This window comes from Cebus imitator, unplaced genomic scaffold (genome assembly GCF_001604975.1).
Source record: "Cebus imitator isolate Cc_AM_T3 unplaced genomic scaffold, Cebus_imitator-1.0 Scaffold82, whole genome shotgun sequence".
Classification (NCBI taxonomy): Eukaryota; Metazoa; Chordata; class Mammalia; order Primates; family Cebidae; genus Cebus; species Cebus imitator.
The window spans coordinates 7563320-7584980 of NW_016107397.1; the positions used below are offsets into that span (position 1 = coordinate 7563320).

A 21661-nucleotide genomic window follows, 5' to 3' on the forward strand; every position below is an offset into this window, starting at 1 on the left:
TTTTTTTGAGACAGAGTCTCATTCCATCACCAGGTGCCAGGCTGGACTACAGTGGCGCGATCTCGGCTCACTGCAACCTCTGCCTCCTGGGTTCAAGCAATTATCCTGCCTCAGCCTCCAGAGTAGCTGGGACTACAGGGGTGTACCACTACGCCCAGCTAATTTTTATATTTTTAGTAGAGATGGGGTTCCACCATGTTGGCCAGGATGGTCTCGATCTCTTGACGTCGTGATCCGCCCGCCTGGCCTCCCAAAGTGCTGGGATTACAGGCGTGAGCCACCATGCCTGGCCGAGATTTTTAGTAAAAGCACCTTCTTTCCCAGGGATACGGGCTTCTCTTTGCTTCTCTCCTTAGCTGCAGGCTAGGCTGGCAGCCATCCTTGGGGATCCTGTGGGAATTTGGTGTCTCCCTTATTTTCAGGACATATCCAATGATGATGATGATATGCACCCTATAGCAGCCGGGATGGCAGACGGGGTCCACCTCCTGGGGTTCTCCGATGAGATCCTTCTTCACATCCTGAGCCATGTTCCCAGCACAGACCTGATTCTGAACGTCCGGCGGACATGCCGGAAGCTCGCAGCCCTGTGCCTTGACAAGAGCCTCATCCACACTGTGCTGCTGCAAAAGGACTATCAGGTGAGCAGGGGTGGGGGCAGGAGGCCAGAAACCACCTAGACTGGCTGGGCGGTGGCTCACACCTGTCATCCCAGTGCTTTGAGAGGTCAAGAGATTGAGACCAGCCTGGCCAACATGGTGAAACCCCGTCTCTACTAAAAATACAAAAGATTAGCCAGATGTGGTGGTGCGAGCCTGTAGTCCCAGCTGCTTGGGAGGCTGAGGCAAGAGCATTGCTTGAACCTGGAAATGGAAGTTGCAATGAGCCAGGATCAGCGATACAGCAAGACTCCATCTCAAAAAAAAAAAAAAGAAACAACTAGACCTTGGCCTTTGAGGACTGGGCACAGCCTGGCAGTGGAACCCTGTATGCTGATGGAAAGCCGGCAGGTGCTCCAAGTCCTGACTGGAGCTGTCTTCAGGATGCATTGAGGAGCAGAGGCAAGGGGCAGAAAAGTGTGGGTGGTGTGCCGCCTGGGGAGGAGGGCACAGATGTATATGGACATGGTTCTGGGAGAGAACCCAGGGCCTTGGGAGTGGGAGGCAGGGGTGGGAGACTTGCTTTCTGGTAGATTCTAGGAGTGGAATTGCTGGGTCACAGGAGAGTTGTTGGACATTTCTTGTAAATTTAAATGTGCAGCTCTTGGCGGGGCGCTCACGCCTGTAATCCTAGCACTTTGGGAGGCTGAGGCGGGCGGATCACGATGTCAGTTCAAGGGCAGTCTGGCCAACATAACTAAAAATACAAAAATTTGCCAGGTGTGGTGGTGTGCACCTGTAATCTCAGCTACTCAGGAGGCTGAGGCAGGAGAATCATGTGAACATGGGAGGTGGAGGTTGCAGTGAGCTGAGATCACACCATTGCACTTCAGCCTGGGCAACAGTGTGAGACTCTGTCTCAAAAAAAAAAAAAAAGAAAATGTGTGGCTCTCCAGTGGTGCAGTGGGAGGGCACTATTTTGGACTCTCCCACAGGGTGTGGGAGTTCTGGTTGCTCTGCAGCCTTGCCAACACTTGGTGCTATCAGTTTTTTTTTTAAGACAGAGTTTCACCATGTTGATCAGGCTGGTCTTGAACTCCCGACCTCAGGTGATCCGCCCGCCTTGGCCTCCAAAGTGCTTGGATTTCAGGCATGAGCCACTGCGCCCGGCCTAGTGCTGTCAGTTTTTAAAGTTGTAGCCATTCTTTTTTTTTTTTTTTTTTTGAAACAGAGTCTCTCTCTGTCACCCAGGCTGGAATGCAGCAGTGGGATCTCAGCTCACTGCAACCTCCACCTTCCAGGTTCAAATGATTCTCCTGCCTCAGCCTCTCAAGAAACTGGGATTACAGGCATGTGCCACCACGTGCAGCTATGTTTTATATTTTTAGTAGAGTTTGGGTTTTACCATGTTGGCCAGGCTGGTCCTGAACTCCTGACCTCGGATGGTCCACCTACCTAGGCCTCCCAAAGTGCTGGGATTACAGATGTAAACTATCATGCCTGGCCTGGTAATGTGTCTTAAAGATAAAAATAGTTCTCCAGGTTCTTGACCTTTATCCACATTTTAGGAGACCAGGGGAAGGGCTCCTGACTTTTCCTACTGATTGTGAAGCAGAGCCTTTGACACCAGATGAGGCCCCTGTAGAGCTTTTGCTTTTGTTTTTTTTTTGAGACGGAGTCTCGCTGTGTCACCCAGGCTGGAGTGCAGTGGTGCGATCTCGGCTCCTGCAACCTCCTCCTCCTGGGTTCAAGCGATTCTCCTGCCTCAGCCTCCCAAGTAGCTGAGATTACAGCTGTGCACCACCAGACCCAGGTAACTTTTGTATTTTTAGTAGAGATGGGGTTTCACCATGTTGGCCAGGCTGGTCTTGAACTCCTGATCTCAAGTGATCCACCTGCCTTGGCCTCACAAAGTGCTGGGATTACAGGCATGACCCATTGTGCCCGGGAAGCTTTAGCTGTTTCTGCTGGAGGGTCTTCAGTGGATGAGGGAGCTGAGGGTGCTTCCTGCAACACTGGTGTCAGGCCTCCTGTCTATGAAACTTTGTTCCCTGTAGAGGAAGGGCTGGGTGTCCCTAGCCAGTGCCTCTCAGTGTATATCTGGAGCATTTAAAAATTTTTTTTGGCTAGATGTCGTGGCTCACTCCTATAACACTAGCACTTTGGGAGGCCAAGGCAGGTGGATCGCATTAGCTCAGGAGCTCAAGACCGGTCTGGACAACATGGTGAAACCCCATCTCTACAAAAATAAAAAATTTATCAGCCTGGCATGGTGGCTTGCATCTGTAGTCCCAGCTACTCAGGAGGCTGAGGTGGGAGGATCACGTGAACCCCAGGAGGCTAAGGCTACAGTGAGCTCTGATCGTACCACTGTGCTGCAGCCTGGACAATGTAATGAGATCTTGTCTCAAAAAACAGAAAACAATTTTTTTAGAGATGGGGTCTTGCTATGTTGCCCTGGCTGTTCTGGAACTCCTGGGCTCAAGCAATCCCCCCACCTAGGCTTCCCAAAGTGCTGGGAGTATAGACGTGAGTCATCGTGTCTGGTCCCCTTCAACCATTTTTAAAATGGTGATTAAACAAACATAAAACATATCATCTTAACTGTTTGTAAGTGTGCAAATCAGTGATATCAAGCACATTCACAGCGTTATGCAGCCATCACCACCATCATCTCCAGAACTTTCTTATCACCCTCAGCAGAAACCATTAAGCAACAACTTCCTGTTCCCCTCCCGCATCCCCTGGTAACTGCTATTCTACTCTGTGAATTTGCCTGTTCTGGAAGTTTCCTATAAATGGAATCCCACACTGTTTGAACGTTTGTGCCTGGCTTCGTTCACTTGGCGTCCTGCCCGCTTTTGAGGTACATCCATGTTGTAGCATGTGCCAGGACTTTCTTCCTTTTTCCTTTTTTTTTTTTAAACAGAGTCTAAAACAGCCTCTGTTGCCCAGGCTGGAGTGCAATGGTGCGATCTCAGCTCACTGCAACCTCCACCTCCCAGGCTCAAGCCATCCTCCCCCTTCAGCCTCCCAAGTAGCTGGGACTACTGGCATGTGCTACCATGCCCAGCTAATTTTTGTATTGTTAGTAGAGATGGGGTTTCACCATGTTGGCCAGGATGGTCTTGATGTCTTGACCTCGTGATCTGCCCTTCTTGGCCTCCCAAAGTGTTGCGGATACAGGCGTGAGCCACCGCAGCCAGCAAAATCCTTTTTTCTTTTTTTTTGAGACTGGGTCTCATTTCTGTTACCCAGGCTGGAGTGCAGTGGCATGATCACAGCTCACTGCAACCTCCACCTCCCAGGCTCAAGCCATCCACCTGCCTCAGCCTCCCAAGTAGCTCGGACCACAGGCATGCACGACCACGCCTGGCTAATATATATATTTTTTTGTATATACGGGGTCTTGCGATGTTGCCCAAGCTGGTCTCCAACCTTTAAGATCAAGCGATCTGTTTGCCTTCGCTTTCCAAGGTACTGGGATGACAGGCGTGCGCTACAGCGCCCAGCCTTCCTTCCTCTTTGTGGCTGGATCACATTTCCCTGTGGGGACAGATGGCATTTGGTTTTTCCGTTTACCTGTTGATGGACATCAGGGCTGTTTCTACCTGTGGCTTCTTGTGAATTTGCTGCAGTGAACAGGCACAGAGTGGGGAGGCTGGGTCTCAGCTTTCAGTTCCTTTGGGTCCACCCCTAGGAGTGAAATTGCTGGGTTATATGGTAGTCCTGTGTTTAGCTTTTCGAGGAACCACCAAATCATTTTCTTTTCTTTTTTTTTTTTTTGAGATGGAGTTTTACTCTTGTTGCCCAGGCTGGAGTGCAATGGTGCAATCTCACCACAACCTCTGCCTTCCAGATTCAAGCGATTCTCCTGCCTCAGCCCCCGGAGTAGCTGGAATTACAGGCACGTGCCACCATGCCCAGCTAATTTTTTGTATTTTTAGTAGAGACGGGGTTTCACCATGTTGACCAGGATGGTCTCGATCTCTTGACCTCGTGATCCACCCGCCTCGGCCTCCCAAAGTGCTGGGATTACAGGCTTGAGCCACCGCGCCCGGCCGACTCTTTTTTTTTTTTTATGAGATGGAGTCTTGCTCTATTACCAGGCTGGAGTGCCGTGGCACTGTCTCAGCTCACTGCAACCTTTGCCTCTCAGGTTCAAGCGATTCGCCTGCCTCAGCCTCCTGAGTAGCTGGGATTACAGGCACGTGCCACCACGCCCAGCTAATTTTTGTATTTTTAGTAGAGATGGGGTTTCACCCTGTTGGCCAGGATGGCCTAGAACTCCTGACTTCGTGATCCACCCGCCTCGGCCCCCCAAAGTGCTGGGATGACAGGCGTGAGCCACTGCGCCTGGCCTTTTTTTTTTTCTCTTTGTGATACAGTCTCTCTCTCTTGCCCAGGCTGGAGTGTAGTGGTGAGATCTTGGCTCACTGCAATCTCCACCTCCCAGGTTCAAGCGATTCTCCTGCTTCTGCCTCTGGAGTAGCTGGGATTACAGGTGGGGGCCACCATGCCTGGCTAATTTTTGTAAGGTTCAAGCGATTCTCCTGCTTCTGCCTCTGGAGTAGCTGGGATTACAGGTGGGGGCCACCATGCCTGGCTAATTTTTGTAGTTTCAGTAGAGATGGGGCTTCACCATGTTGGCCAGGCTGGTCTCGAACTCCTGACCTCAGGTGATCTGCCTGCCTTGGCTTCCCAAAGTGCTGGGGTGACAAGCGTGAGCCACCTTGCCCGGCGTACCAAACCATTTTCTACCGTGGCTGCACCTCTCTACCAGTCCCACTTAGCTGAGGACTCTTGACTCTTGGGTTCAGGTCAGCATGAGGGCAGGTGGACAGGGAAGAGGTGGGGAGCTTCCCTCCCGGTGGAGCAGCTGCTGCAGGGGGAGCGTGTGCACTGAGGGTTGGAGACCCCCAGGTGCCTTCAGCCTTTTCCTTGCTCTCCCTGCCCCACCCCTGTCCCGCAGGCGAGTGAGGATAAGGTGAGGCAGCTGGTGAAGGAGATCGGCCGGGAGATCCAGCAGCTGAGCATGGCTGGCTGCTACTGGCTGCCCGGTTCCACTGTGGAGCACGTGGCCCGCTGCCGCAGCCTGGTGAAAGTGAACCTCTCGGGCTGCCACCTCACCTCCCTGCGCCTCTCCAAGATGCTCTCGGCCCTGCAGCATCTGCGCTCGCTGGCCATCGACGTGAGCCCTGGCTTCGACGCCAGCCAGCTGAGCAGCGAGTGCAAGGCCACGCTGAGCCGTGTGCGGGAGCTCAAGCAGACGCTGTTCACGCCCTCCTACGGCGTGGTGCCGTGCTGCACCAGCCTGGAGAAGCTGCTGCTCTACTTCGAGATCCTGGACCGCACTCGCGAGGGCGCCATCCTCTCGGGCCAGCTCATGGTGGGCCAGAGCAACGTACCGCACTACCAGAACCTGCGTGTCTTCTACGCGCGCCTGGCTCCCGGCTACATCAACCAGGAGGTGGTGCGGCTGTACCTGGCTGTGCTCAGCGACCGCACGCCCCAGAACCTCCACGCCTTCCTCATCTCCGTCCCCGGCAGCTTCGCAGAGAGCGGTGCCACCAAGAACCTACTGGACTCCATGGCGCGCAACGTCTCGCTGGACGCCCTGCAGCTGCCCAAGTCCTGGCTGAACGGCTCTTCCCTCCTGCAGCATATAAAGTTCAACAACCCGTTCTACTTCAGCTTTAGCCGTTGCACCTTGTCGGGAGGCCACCTGATTCAGCAGGTCATCAACGGCGGGAAGGACCTGCGGAGCCTGGCCAGCCTGAACCTCAGCGGCTGCGTCCACTGCCTGTCCCCGGACTCCCTGCTTCGCAAGGCGGAGGACGACATTGACAGCAGCATCCTGGAGACGCTGGTGGCGTCCTGCTGCAACCTGCGCCACCTGAACCTCTCGGCTGCCCACCACCACAGCTCTGAGGGCCTGGGCCGCCACCTCTGCCAGCTCCTGGCCAGGCTGTGTCACCTGCGCTCCCTCTCCCTACCAGTCTGCTCCGTCGCCGACTCTGCGCCGCGCGCGGATCGCGCGCCCGCGCAGCCTGCCATGCATGCCGTGCCGCGCGGCTTCGGAAAGAAAGTGCGCGTGGGCGTGCAGTCCTGTCCTAGCCCCTTCTCGGGCCAGGCGGGCCCCCAGCCCTCATCAGTGTTCTGGTCTCTGCTGAAGAACCTGCCCTTCCTGGAACACCTCGAGCTGATCGGGTCCAACTTCTCCTCTGCCATGCCGCGCAACGAGCCGGCCATCCGCAACTCGCTCCCGCCCTGCAGCCGCGCGCAGAGCGTCGGGGACTCGGAGGTGGCCGCCATCGGCCAGCTGGCCTTCCTGAGGCACCTGACGCTCGCACAGCTGCCCAGCGTCCTGACGGGCTCCGGGCTGGTCAGTATCGGCCTGCAGTGCCAGCAGCTGCGGTCCCTGTCTCTGGCCAACCTGGGCATGATGGGGAAGGTGGTGTACATGCCCGCGCTCTCGGACATGTTGAAGCACTGCAAGCGGCTGAGGGACCTCAGGTGAGGGGGCCTGCGGGGACCTCCCGGGCCTCTGCTGGAGGCTGTCGGAGGGAAGTGCGTTTGCGTGGAACTAGGAGGCGGCCGTGCCACAGGCCTGTCCTCCAGAAGGGCAGAGGTTAGGGTGGGACCTCGCCGCGTCCCATGCGGGGCTCGGGGGGCTCTGGGGAGAGCGGCGTCTAGAGGAGCCGGGGGTGCAGGAGGCGGATGGCTGAGCTTAGCGTCCCTCCTGATAGTGTTTGAGTGATTGCCCCGGCCCTACCGTGAGTCATCCTGCTTAATCCTCTCACAAGCCAGCCAGGTGCTTGTGGTTGTTGCCACACAGCAGAGCTAGTAGGTGGGGAGTCAGGATTCGAACCCAGGCCTTTCTGACCTGACTGCAATTCTTTTTTTTTTTGGTTTTTTGTTTTGTTTTGTGTGTGTGTGTGTTTTTAAATTGCATTTTAGGTTTTTAGGTTTTGGGTTTGTTTTGTGTTTTGGGATGGAGTCTTGCTCTGTTGCCCAGGCTTGAGTGCAGTGGCACCATCTTGGCCCACTGCAGCCTCTGCCTCCTGGGTTCCGGTGATTCTTCTGCCTCAGCCTCCTGACCACGCCCAGCTAATTTTTTATTTTTATTCTTTTATTAGAGTCAGGGTTTCACCATATTGGCCAGGCTGGTCTCGAACTCCTGACGTCATGATCCTCCTGCCTTGGCCTCCCAAAGTGCTGGGATTATAGGCGTGAGCCACCACATCCCGCCTTTTCTTTGTTTTTAATTTTACTTTTATTTATTTTTGAGACAGAGTCTTGCTCTGTCATCCAAGCTGGAGTGCAGTGGTACCATCATAGCTCACTGCAGCCTCAACCTCCTGGGCTCAATCAGTCCTCCTGCCTCAGCCTCTGAAGTAGCTGGGACTACAGGCATATGCCATCACGCCTGGCTATATATATATTTTTAAAATTTTGTAGAGACACTATATTGCCCGGGCTGGTCTTGAACTCCTGGGCTCAAGCAATCTTCCACCTTGGCCTCCTAAAGTGCTGGTGCTGGGATTATAAGTGTGAGCCACTGCACTTGACCTCCATCTTTTTTTTTTTTTTTTCCTTTTCTTTTTGAGACAGAGTCTCACTCTGTCACCCAGGCTGGAGTGCAGTGGTGCCATCTTGGCTCACTTCAACTTCCGCCTCCCAGGTTCAAGCAATTCTCCTGTCTCAGCCTCCCGAGTAGCTGGAACTGCAGTTGTATACCACCACACCTGGCTATTTTTTTTTTTTTGTAGTTTTAGTAGAGATGGGGTTTCACCATGTTGGTCAGGCTGGTCTTGAACTCCTGACCTCAGGTGATCCACCTGCCTTCGCCTCCCAAAGTGCTGGGATTACAGTCATGAGCCACCGTGCCTGGCAAGGCAGAGGCTTCCTGGGTCAGTAAGCACCATATGAAGGAACCCCAGATACTTGAAAATATGCCAGAGAGCAGTCAGTTCAGAAGGTCCAGGGGACAACGGGAGGTGAGAGGGAGTGGGAAAGATGGGGCGGACAAGGCAGGTGGTGACAGTGCTGAGGGCCTTCACCCGGGAGAGGGAGCGGCATTCTGGGCATCCCACATGGGCTGCAGGGGACAGGATGGAGGGGTTGGCAGAGGTTGGCTCAGGAGGCGCACCACAGACTTCTGGGAGGTGACGGTCCCTGGGACTAGCATCAGGACCCATCCAAGAGCGGGGAAGAGGTGGAACCACCGGCCTGGGAGATCTCTACCCCAGACAGTGTTGGGGACCCATGGCATTTCCAGAGCCAAGCACAAAATGAATTTATGCTGATTATGCTGTGGAGTAAACGGTATTCTTGTCAGTTCCCAGCATTTAAGGAATAAGAATTTGTTAACTTAAGAGGCATTTGAAAATCTTGGCAGATAAATCCGATCATGAAAAATGACCCCAAATGGGGTTGGGTGTGGTGGCTCACTCCTGTAATCCCAGCACTTTGGAAGGCCAAATTGGGCAAATCACCTAAGGTCAGGAGTTGGAGACCAGCCTGACCAACATCCTCCTGTGATGTTGGTAAAATCCTGTCTCTACCAAAAACATACAAAAATTAGCCGGGCCTGGGTAGTCTCAGCTACTCAGGAGGCTGAGGCAGGAGAATTGCTGTTTACCCAGAAGGCAGACAGAGGTTTCAGTGAGCCGAGATCGCACCACTGCACTCCAGCCTGGGTGAAAGCGTGAGACTTTCAAAAAAAAGAAAAGAAAAATTACCCAAAGTGGTCTGGCTGCAGTAACTCAAACTTGTAATCTCAGCACTTTGGGAGGCTGAAGTGGAGGATCTCGTGAGCCCAGGAGTCCGAGACCAGCCTGGGCTACATTGCTAGACCACACACAACTCTGCAAAAAAATAAAAAGAATGAGCAGGGTGTGGTGGTTCGTGGCCATAGGCCCAGCTATTCAGGAGGCTGACATGGGAGGATTGCTTGAGCCCAGGAGGTTGGGTCAAGGCTGCAGCGAGCTGTGATCGTGCCACTGCATTCCAGTCTGGGCAACAGAGCAAGACTCTGTCTCTCAAAAAAAAGAGAAGAAAATTACTCAAAAGGTAGTGAAGGCCTTAAACCTCAGTGCTACAAGGGACTTGGGTTTGGGAGACAGTGGAGGCAGGGCTTAGATAGTGACCTGCTGTCTCTGTGAGTCCTTAGCTGGTGGGGTGGGTGGTGGGTACGTGAAGTCATACCTCAACCTAAGGGGGCATGTGGGCACGTGTCATTGTCCCCACAATAGTTATCGTTCACTTTGTGCCTTTACTGAGAGCCATGCCCTGAGCCCATCATCTCCACCACAATCTGTTGAGGTTGCAGCCTTGATCATTGCCATTTTCCACATGAGGCTGTGGGAGCTCAGGGGGAGCCGAGTCTCTTGCAGACGCCAGTGCTTGACCTTGGCCCTGGAGCCATGCAGAGCAGAGATAAGGGTATCCTTGTAAATCTCCACTCTCCCGCTGAAGGCATGGCCGGAAGTGGCTGGGTCTGCTCGGGAGTGGCAGAGCTCGAGGCTCACACCCTGGAGCCTTCCAGGGCCCTGCAGCCAGGCTGGGCGCCTCCCTTCTTCTTGGCCTCCCATTGCAGACCTGTTAGTGTTGGGTTGAGAAGCCCAGGATTAAACTGGGACTTCCAAAAGACAGACCAGATCGCTAAAGCCTCTTTATTTCCTGCCTGCTGGAGTCACCAGGCCCTGGATCTGCCAACTGGATTCTTAGCTCAATCCAACGCAGGGCTCCATGCTTGGGGAATGGGCCAGTTATTTATGATCTGGCCCACGCATCCTGGGTTGCTTTGAGAACCAGATGGGAGACTTTTCAGAATCTCCCTGCTTTAGAAGTTTGATTCAATGGCCGGGTACAGTGGCTCACACCTGTAATCCCAGCACTTTGGGAGGCCCAGTCGGGCAGATCACAAGGTCAGGAGATTGAGACCACCCTGGCTGACAAGGTGAAACCCTGTCTCTACTAAATATACAAAAAATTAGCTGGGTGTGGTAGCGTGCTCCTATAACCCCAGCTACTCTGGAGGCTGAGGCAGGGGAATTGCTTGAACCCGGGAGGCGGAGGTTGCAGTCAGCCAAGATTTCACCACTGCACTCCAGCCTGGGTGACAGAGGGATACTCCACCTCAAAAATAAATAAATAAATAAATAAATAGACTCAATGTATGTAAATTTTGGGCTTCCCCAACTTTTTTTTTTTTTTTTTAAATGGTCTCATTCTGCCTCCCAGGTTGGAGTGCAGTGGCATGATCACAGCTCACTGCAGCCCTGACCTCCTCCGGCTCAGGTGATCCTCCCACCTCAGCCTCCGGAGTAGCTGGGACTACAGGCACACGTGACCACGCCCGGCTAGTTTTTGTATTTTTTGTAAAGGTAGGGTCTTGCTATGTTGCCCAGGCTGGTCTTGAACTCCTGGGCTCAAGTGATCCTCTTGCCTGGGCCTCCAAAGGGCTGGGACCATAGGTGTGAGCCACTGTGCCCAGTCTAGAGGGTCTGTTAAGTATGGCCTCCTAGTTGATGGGCCCAAGCCCAGAGTCCAGGTCGATGTACAGCCTGGGAGAGTTGCTTTGGCGTCCTCGGCTCATAGGTGACCTTTAGCTGTGGAACCAGGTGAGCCCACAGACTGGGCTAGGGTGCACGTGACAAGAATTGGCCAGGAAGAGGAAGAAGAATGTGGAAGGGAGACTGAGCAAGGGCTGTCAGCAAGTGAGGCACTGGCTGGAGGGAGGGGGTATTCTGGAAGCAAGAGGCAAAGGTGACGGCAGCCGCTGTGGGTGGAGGGTACCTTTGGGCTCATGTGACCCCTGCCAGGTACTTTTCATGTGCATACAGGTCTTGGTCCCTTCAATGTTCTCAAGAAACCCTCAGTGTCCATACAGTTGTACTCACTTTATGGATGGAGAAAGTGAGGCCCAGAGAGTGAATGACCTTGCCAGGGTTACGCAGCTGCTTGTCTCCTGCCTCCCGGGTGAGCGGCATTCCGTGGCCCCTGATGGCCTCCAGGTTCTGGGACAGGATCCCCATGGCCAAGGGCTTTCCTCAGGAGCAGGGCCACGGAGGCAGTGTGGAGAGGCCTGCGGGCCCCAGGATCAGTGGGTTTTGTGGGCCAGCCTGAGCACCCGACCCGCTCATAATGGGATCTCTGTGCACAAACTCAAGCCTGTGCCCAGCAGCCGTTGAGAACCATGTCTGCTCTGAGCTGGGTACTGCCTGTTCAGAACAAACACTGCTTCCCAGACGCTGCCAGCTGGCCCCGTTCCTCTGGATTCTGGCCTTCTTTGGCAAGGGAGCCCAGGGACGCTGCAGCGAAAGGAGCAGGTGGCACTTGCTTGCCCGTGGGCAGGAGCTGTGTGGAGGAAACGGTGCTGGGGCCCCTGGAGGCTGGCACGGTGCTCCAAGGCTGCATTCTGGGGTGGCCGGAGTCTCTTTGGTGGCAGAGCTTGGAATCCCAGGCCAGCTGGCTGCTGCCACTGACAGCCCCACACTGCGAGCCCCAGCTTTGTGCCTGTTGGGGCTCCTGGTGGGGAGGGTGTGGTGCAGGGAGTCTCTCTGGCTGGGGCTTGGACACACCTCAGTAGTAAGGCGATTACAAATTGAACAGAAAAAGGCTCCTCCTTTCCTCAGACCGACTAAGCCCTGCTTGCTGTGGAGGGAGGGGGGTGCGTGTTACCCTGAGTCACTCGGGCTGCTGTGACCTCCGAACCAGGGCAGCGTCTGGGCAGAAGCAGGCCATCCTTTTCAGAGCCAGGCCCTGGCAGCCGCCCCAGGGACACCTCAGAGGCCTGGGTTCTGCTCTCACGGTCTGTGCAGTGGGCAGCTAGCTGGGAGCCCCCAAAATGAACCCAGCGCCTCTCACGCCCATGGAGTCACCAGGAGACCCAAGTGCCCCCTCTGGGAACAGGATGTGGAGGCTGGATCCTCACGCAGAGGTTAGGCCTGGCGCAGTGGGAGCCTTTTCCTCGTGTCCATCCTCCCTGCAGACGCTTCCGGCCACCCGAATTAGGTCAGCTCTGTCACTGTCCTGGGTGACATGCCCTGGGTGGAGTGCCGTGGGAGCCTGCAAAACTTTAAACATGCTAGTCCCCCGCCCGACCAGTCACTCCCATGGTCCTGCTGCATCCTGAACACCTGTGACAGGTGACTTCCTCAGGGGCGGAAGAATCTGGAGGTGGCTGTCTAGTGAAAAAAAGGTTTTTTTCATGCTCTGCCGACTTGGTTTTTAACCTCGGAGGCTCGAAGCGATCTGGGGCAGGTAGCACGGACCCGTATCGCCACCTAGTGACCACACGATGGCAGCTGTCCTCACCCAGTGCCCCGTTTCCATCCCCTGCTGTCTGGAGCCTCCTGCTTTTGCTTTGGAGAGAAATCCACAGGTGACTTTGCAGCTCAGCAGATGCGGCGCCTGCACAATCTTTCACCCACCCCATTCCTACCTTCAGGTCTGCAAAGCGATGCTTACTTTAGGATTTACGGAGAGGTGGTATTTAAAATATATTTTAACGAAAACACTTTATTGCCATCTTTAAATAAAAACAATTTGAATAGCTTAACAAAACACATTTAGAAAAATAAAGACAATTTGCACGTTTTATTATTTATTTAATTTTTTTTGGTGTGTGAGACACAATCTCGCTCTGTTGACCAGGCTGGAGTGCAGTGGCATGATCTTGGCTCACTGCAACCTCCACCTCCTGGGTTCAAGCAGTTCTTGTGCGTCAGCCTCCCAAGTAGCTGGGATTATAGGCAACCACCACGATGACTAGATAATGTTTGTATTTTTAGTGGAGATGGGGTTTCACCATGGTGGCCAGGCTGGTCTCGAACTCCTACCCAGCCGACTTGGTCTCCCAAGGTCCTGGGATTATAGGTTTGAGCCACTGTGCTCATCAGAAAATAATAATTTGGTTTTTAAAAGATAGAGCCAGGTAAACTGTTCAAAGATATGCCTGAACTGCAAAAAAAAAAAAGAACCGGGCCAGGCGCCATGGCTCACACCTGTAATTTCAACACTTTAGGAGGCTGAGGCAGGTAGATCACAAGGTCAGGAGATTGAGACCATCCTGGCTCACATGGTGAAATCCCATCTCTACTAAAAATCCATAAAATTAGCTGGGCGTGGTGGCATGCACCTGTAGTCCCAGATAGTGTGGAGGCTGAGGCAGGGGCATTGCTTGAACCCAGGAGGCGGAAGTTGCAGTGGGCCAAGATGGAGCCACTACACGCCAGCCTGGGCGACAGAGCGAGACTCCATCTCAAAAAAAAAAAAAAAAAAAACCAGCCAAATAGTGCAGACATCTTTCTCCAGAAAAATCAGCTGAAAAGAAAATTCAGATTCGTGATAGGAAAGGCACTGGTTAGCTATCTGGGCTCTGCCTGATTTTGGTGATTATTTTGTCCTTGGTGAGGATTAATCTAAGCTCCACGTGGCCACCCTTTACCTCCCTGGGAGGTGTCCTCTCTACTCAGGGCTGTCTGGATTCTTTCCTCTGTATCTTCAAGGACAAAATTGATTAAATGGTGCCTAGGGGGTGGGGCTTGTGCTCTGTGTGTGTGATGGGGTTTGTGGCTGCTCAGGGCACCCTTCCCTTTCTTGCGTTCTATGCGGTGGGCCCTGGACGCTGGCTTTTCAAAGTCACACCGTGAAGGCCCTCATTCCTCCCCTCCACACACACACAATCGCAGCATCGGGAGCATCAGAGAATTTCTTTTTTCTTTTTTTTTGAGACAAGAGTCTGACTCTTGCCCAGGCTGGAGTGCAGTGGCACGATTTAGGCTCACTGCAAACTCTGCCGCCCGGGCTCAAGCGATTGTCCTGCCTCAGCCTCCCCAGTAGCTGGGATTACAGGCGTGCCCCACCATGCCTCGGTAATTTTTTTTTTTAAGAGATGGACTCTCGGCTGGGTGTGGTGGCTCACCTGTACAGTGTGCACTTGTAATCCAGCACTTTGGGAGGCCAAGGTGGGCGGATCACCTGAGGTCAGGAGTTCAAGACCAGCCTGGACAACATGGTGAAACCGTGTCTCTACTAAAAATACAAAAAATTAGCTGAGATAGGAGAATCACTTGAACCCAGGAGATGGAGGTTGCAATGAGCTGAGATCTCGCCATTGTGCTCCAGCCTGAGCAACAGAGCAAAACTCCATCTCAAAAAAAAAAAAAAAAAGAGAGAGATGGAGTCTCGCTCTGTTGCCCAGGCTGGAATGCAGTGGCTGGATCTTGGCTCACTGCAACCTCCGCCTCCCGGGTTCTAGCAGTTCTCCTGCTTTAGCCTCCTAAGTAGCAGGGATTACAGGTGCACGCTGCTACGCCTGACTACTTTTTTGTATTTTAGTAGAGATGGAGTTTCACTGTGTTGCCCAGGCTGGTATTGAACTCCTGAGCTCAGGCAATCCACCCGCCTCGGCCTCCCAAAGCACTAGGATTACAGGCATGAGCCACCACACCCGGCCCTGCCTTAGTCTTTTTGTATCATCTTCCAGGGAAGGATCTCCGTGTCTGTGGTGCCTTCTGTTATGACTGTCCTGGACATCTGTGCTAGGGTCCTTGAGCTGCCAGGACAATCGATCACAAACAGAGTGGCTTAACATAACAGATATTTATTGTCTCATGATTCTGGAGTCCAGAGGTCCAAAATCAGCGTGTGGGCAGGTTTGGTTCCTTCCGAGGATGGTGAGGAAGAACTCAGCCGCCTGCCACCCACACCTGGCTGCTTGGCTGATGGACACGTGGCCCCATCTCCACTTTGCTTGTGGCCTGGCCGTCCTCTGTGTCTGGGTTAGCTCTGTGCCTTCACTGGGCCTTGTAAGGAGCCAGTTATCAGATTTAGTGTCCACCCTCATGCAGGATGCAACCTTAACTCCATTGCATCTACAACGAACCTGTATCCAAATAAGGCCACACTCTCAGGTCCCAAGGTGAGGACTTATGCATAGTGTATGTGGGGGGAGGGGTTGCAGCTCAGCCCCCTCCAGCCCCTCCCCATTCTCCTCAGCCCATCCCTTCAGCGGCTTCTCCCTCCACCCCAGGAGCTCCTGGCAGCCCCTGATGTAGCATGAGTTCCCCTCTGGCCTCTCTGCTCCTTCTTGATTGTCATCTCAGGGACTCGCTGCACCCCATGTCCTGCCACAGTCTGGGTCTTGCCCAGTCCCACAGCCTGGTTCCCCAAGAGCCCCCGGACTCTCAGCAGCGCCACATCCGCACATCTGCCACTGCACCTTGCAACCTGCCCTGTCCTTCTGCTTTCTGTCTGGCTGGACAGACTCCCCTGGAAGAATCTAGAATGTTGTCCCCCAGTTCCCTTTCCCAAGTCCTCCCCTTCCCCCTGAGCTTTCTCGTCTTGGTCTCTATTGCTGTAGCGTTGGTGTGGACTCAAGGGGCTTCCTCCCTGCCTTGTGGCCTGGCCCAGCCCTGCCCTGCCCTGGCTGCCAACCTCTTAGCTTGGCCCCATTCCCCTCAGCCTCCCTTTCTGGCACTGCAGCTATCCCATCTGTCGGGGCTGGACTGGCCCCCACCTGGCTGAGGTTCCGCCCATCCCCCCGCCCCGGCTCCTGGATTCCTGCCCCCTCCCACTGTGTTCAGTCACCATCTGAGCTCCCCAAGGGCAGGGGCCATGTGTGGGGTTGTCTCTGCATCTCCTGCCCAGCATGCCAGTGTTTGAGGAAGGTGGGGTGCCTAGGGGTTAGTGGGTGCACCAGGCAGGCTGGGCACACAGATGCTGATGGCCTCAGCCAGTGACTTGTAGCCGGGCTCTGTAGATACTGGCTGGCTATTTGCATCAGGCCCACTGGGTCCGCTCCAAATCGGTCTCCAAGGGAGACCCTGGGGGTCTGAGTTGGCACCCAGTCTTCCAGTAGATAGTGGTATAGAGGGGGACAGGAACAGCCGGGCTGGGTCCCAGGCCAGGAAGCTTCCACTCTCAGCACATCCGTGTGCCCAGCTGGCCTGGGCTGGCCTGCCAGCCCCTCCTGTGGGCCTCACGGCACCCTCTCTTCCTGCAGGCTGGAGCAGCCCTACTTCAGTGCCAACGCCCAGTTCTTCCAGGCGCTGAGCCAGTGCCCCTCGCTGCAGCGCCTGTGCTTGGTCTCCCGCAGTGGCACCCTCCAGCCGGACGCCGTGCTGGCCTTCATGGCCCGCTGCCTGCACGTCGTCATGTGCCACCTGTTCACCGGGGAGTCCCTCGCCACCTGCAAGAACCTGCAGCAGTCTCTCCTCCGCAGGTGAGTGATGTGGGCTGGGCATAGCTTCAGGCTCCGCAGACATCAAGTGCCTGCCAGTGATTTCATGGAATTGACCAGCACCAGGCAGTGACCTAGTGAAAGCAAGGGGTGTGGTCTCCTCTGGCCCAGCCTCTGCTCCTAGATACTCCCGAGCCACATGGTAAATTTTCTAGATAGTTCAAGCTGTCCTCTCCCACAAGCACAAAAGTGTGCTGCTACTTCTTATAACTGCTTTTGAGACAGAGTCTCGCTCTGTTGCCCAGGCTGAAGTGCAATGGCGAACTCTCTGCTCACTGCAGCCTTTGCCTCCCGGGTTCAAGCAATTCTCCTGCCTCAGCTTCTTGAGTAGCTGGGACTACAGGTGTGTGCCACCATGCCCAGCTAATTTTTGTATTTTAGAAGAGACGGGGTTTCACCATGTTGGCCAGGCTGGTTTCGAACTCCTGATGTCAAGTGATCACCCACCTCAGCCACCCAAACTGCTGGGATTACAGATGTGAGCCACCAAGCCCGGCCTCCGCATGGTAAATTTTCTAGATAGATGAAGCCCTCTTTTCCCACAAGCACAAAAGTATTTTTCTTATTTTTGAGATGGAGTCTCACTCTGTTGCCCAGGCTGGAGTATAGTGGCAAAATCTCGGCTCACTGCAACCTTCATCTCTCAGCTTCCCAAGTAGCTGCGACTACAGGTGCGTACTGCCAGCCTGTATGTTGTGTTTTAGTAGAGGCGGGGTTTTACCATGTTGGCCAGGCTAGTCTCAAACTCCTGACCTCAAGTGATCCACCTGCTTCCACCTCCCAAACTGCTGGGATTACAGGTGTGAGCCACCACACCCAGCCTGCAACTATCTTTTAACTCTGGATTTTTCACATCTCTGCATGTTGTTTAGATCTGGGAGCAGTGGTTACTTGGGCAGTTGTGGGTAAATGTGGTAGCTTGAACAGAGATCCTTCTTGTGGGGCAGCCTCTCCCTCTCCTTGCCGCCTGCTGTCAGGCCCTTTCCGGGAGGCCCGTGTCCTCTGGCCCCTCTTCTCTTAGCTACGTAGCATCTGCGCTTCCCCTTGTGAGCAGGGTATACTGGGGTTTGATGATCTGTTGCTGAACACCAACTCAGATGAGCACCTAGAATTGAACACAAGTCAGGAGGCGATTCCTGGAGAGAGCTTGACCTTCGCAGGTGATTTGGGGGAGTGACGTATTTAAAGACCTCTCAGGAGGACAGGCTGACTGTCAAAAATGAGCAGGGTTCCTGAGAGAGGCGTAAGCCTGGTGCTGAGTATTCGTGCCCCTCAAGGTGGGGAGAGGTGACAGGGAGGAGGCACCAGCTGTTCACAGAGTAGCAAGAAGAGCCATCAGCTAGGAGGTCTCGAGCCATTGGGCCCTGAAGCCCTGCTGGCCGGACTCCGGGACAGTCTGTTGTCCTTGTGGTCTGCCACTGGCTTTCTCAGGAATAATCCTAGTTGAGGTTTCCCCTCTCTGCTTGTAAAAGCAACTTGTGTTTATAGTATTTTTTAAAAATTTAGACTATATGTCAACCTCTTTTTTTTTTTTTTATTTTTTGAGACAGAGTCTCACTCTTGTCATCCAGGCTGGAGTGCAGTGGTGCGATCTCAGCTCACTGCAACCTCCGCCTTCCGGGTTCAAGCAGTTCTGGCTCAGGCTCCTGATTAGCTGGGATTATAAGCGCACACCACTATACCCTAATTTTTGTATTTTTAGTAGAGACGGGGTTTCTCCATGTTGGCCAGGCTGGTCTCGAACTCCTGACCTCAGGTGATCTGCCCGCCTGGGCTTCCCAAAGTGCTGGGATTACAGGCATGCACCAACACGCCTGGCCTGATATCAACCTATTTTTAAGTGAAAGTTTCCCAACAGTGAAAGTTGCCAACTTTCCCTGGAGAACCAGCTGGAGATAAGGTTCTCATATTGTTTTGTAATCTGATTTCTAAACATGTAACATTGGCTGGGTGCCGTGGCTCACACCTGTAATCCCATCACTTTTGGAGGTCTAGGTGGGTGGATCACGAGGTCAAGAGATCAAGAACATCCAGGCCAACATGATGAAACCCTGTCTCTACTAAAAATACAAAAAAAAAAAAAAAAATTAGCCAGGCGTGGTGGCACGTACCTATAGTCCCAGCTACTCAGGAGGCTGAGGCAGGAGAATTGCTCAAACTCAGGAGGCGGAGGTTGTAGTGGGCTGAGATCGTGCCACTGCACTCCAGCCTGGCAACAGAGACGCCGTCTCTTAAAAAAAAAAAAAGTAACACTACACTGTGGAGTCTTCTTGTGTCAGTAAATAAAGCCCTAAGTGATTGCTCTCAGTGCCAGCCTGGTGGCCCTCATCTAGAAGTCGTGGTCAGCCTCACGTGGCTCTTGTAGAAAACACAGTTCCTGTGTCCTCGACTTTGCTTTGGACCTTGATGCTTCTTGCGGTGGAACCTGGAGGGCAGCCTGGGTGCGGCTGGAATGTTCCAGCTCATCCCCTTGCCTCTGCTTCCCCACACTTTAGCATCCTTGTGCTGTGAGCTGGATGTGACGCCTGCTCATGTGCCTGTTTTAGGGGGTGCTGAGTGGGTCACAGGCGCCAAAGGGCTTAGCCAAGTGGGCCTGGGGAGGGGCGGTAGCTGTTGGGGGCAAGGCTGCGTTTTCTCCGGTGTGGCGGCTGCAGGCAGCTCCGTCCTAGCTCCGCCCTGTCAGCTGCGGCAAGAGCCTCAGGCCTTCTCCCTCATCAGCTAGCAGCTGGGCTCCACTCAAAGGCGCCCCAGCCAGTGGGAGGCTGCCACTGTACGCCCATAGCCGGCGTCTCCTGGGTGGGTGTGTTTTGTTGAAGGGACTTGAGAGTGGGCATTGCGTCTCTTCTGTTGCCTGTGAGTCTGGGCCTCTCAGACCCATCCCACGTGGGATGGTTTCAGCCTTGCAGGGGTGGGGTGGCTTTTCCTGCCGTGATGGGGGCCTGCTCTGGGACTTGCTTGTTTCCTCGCTGCAGCGGAGAATGTCCAGGATCCCCAAGCAGTTCAGGATGGCTGTGTTCATGACGGGCAGCCGACCCGGCCTCGAGGGTCAGAGCAGCCCCAGGCCCCACCCTCACAGGCATCCCGGGCCGATGAGCGTGCTTTTCCTTCTGGGTCTCAGAATCCTCTCTGCACAGCGCTGTAGGTGGGTTGGTTGTATGTGGCACCGGATGCAAGCCCCGACTTTGAGCTGCTCTCTCCTCTATCCACCTGCCGCTGCCTGTGCCCGGCTCAGTGCCGCCCCTTGCAGGCCAGGAGCTCCCCCTCTGGCCTCCTGGGGTGCCCTGCGCCTGTGCATTTTTTAGGCAAGTCTGATGCTCTAAATGGATGCTGTAAGGTCTCTGCATTCCCCAGTTGGATAGTCCTTTTTTTTTTTTTTTTTTTGGCTGGTGCTCCATAGCTCTTCTTTGGTGTTATTGTGTCGCCAGGCACAAGCTAAGCCTGGCGCTGAGCTCGCTGGTGGCCCCAGAGGGTGCTGGTCACACGCAGGTAACTGGGAGAGCCCTTGATCAGCCATGCTTGCTGCGTGGTGTTTGAGAGCATCCCCAGGACTTCCTGGACAGAAGCCGTGCCTGTCCCTCTGTGCCAGTCCCTCTGTGACCCCACTCCCCACCCCCGTGTCCCGCACCTGGCCCAGCACCCAGGCCTGTGGTGGGACCCACAGCCCACTTGCTGCTGACTGAGCAGGAGGAGGTTGTTAAGGCGTCTGTGTTAGAGTGCGCCTCTGTCCTGAGCATTCTGTCTGCTCCAGGCACTGTCTTGCCTCTCGTTCAAGCCTTGCAGAAGCTCTGTGAGCTCATTGTGATCAGACCCAGTTTACAGAGGAAGGAACAGTCTCCAAGAGGCGCCCTGAGCAGTGTAGCAGGGAGCACGTGCTGGTGGGATGAGAGTTCACACCTAGAAGAGGAGAGGGGCCATGCTGGGACTGTGCAGGGCCATCCAGGGCTGAGGGGACCTCCAGGCTCCGTGCCTCACAGGCTCTGTCAGGATCTTCTGTAGATGACAGGCTTACGGCTTTGCATGGACCTCAGTGCTCACATAGGCAGGATTTCGCCAGGGCTGCTGAAAGCCCCACCCTGCTGGAAGTCAGATACCACCCCAAAGCCAGGCGGGAGAGGCCCCTTCCACAGATGCCTGTGCCACTGCCTCCTCGTTGCCTCCATACCTGTGTCTGACTCCGTGCCATCCCCAATCATGGCAGTGTGGCCCAGGCTGCAGGTCCCGGCTGACCTGCCGACGAGGTCTGATCTTCATTCCCCGGACTTTCCGGCCCAGGGCACCTATGGGTCTGGCAGTCAGTGTCAGCCCCACAGCTTTGGCCTTTGCAGCTGCGCCCAGGGCCCAGCAGGTGGCGCCGGGGATCCCGGGAACCGGTCGCAGGCCCCGCCCCCTGCTCTGCACCTTGGACTCGAGAGGAGGAGCAGCGATTTTTGCTTTTCCTGATGCTTTTCTCTTTCTCATCTTTTTCCCTGCCTGGAGGATTACGGAGCCCCAGGGAGGACCTGGCCCCGGGCTGTTGTTCGGCTCACCTGTCCCGTCCCCTGGGTGGCCTGGGGTCTCACCCATTTCTCTGTGTGTCAGTCTGCAGGGCCGGCTGGTGTGTGGCTGCTGACCTGAGGATGGTGACTGCACTGCCTCTTTTGACGGCCAGCACCCTTCTGTCCCTGACAGACTCACCGTCACACCACGCGGCTGGGTGTTGGCTGTCGTCTCTTCTTTTTTTTTTTTTTAAGAGACCCGTCTCTCTTGCCCAGGCTGTAGTGCAATGGTGCAATCACAGCTCACTGCAGCCTCGACCTCCCAAGCTCAAGTG

The 21661-nt window shown here is 54.5% G+C and overlaps 1 protein-coding gene across 1 annotated transcript in view; it reads left to right on the forward strand.

Moving 5' to 3' along the window:
* FBXL18 (F-box and leucine rich repeat protein 18) overlaps positions 1-21661 on the forward strand; it is a 37075-nt gene that overhangs the window by 12477 nt on the left and 2937 nt on the right. Inside the window, exons 2-4 of the mRNA XM_017533830.2 lie at positions 423-641; positions 5572-7115; positions 16615-16833. Of these exons, the coding sequence (XP_017389319.1) occupies positions 423-641; positions 5572-7115; positions 16615-16833 (1982 nt within the window). The remainder of the gene's footprint in view (positions 1-422; positions 642-5571; positions 7116-16614; positions 16834-21661) is intronic.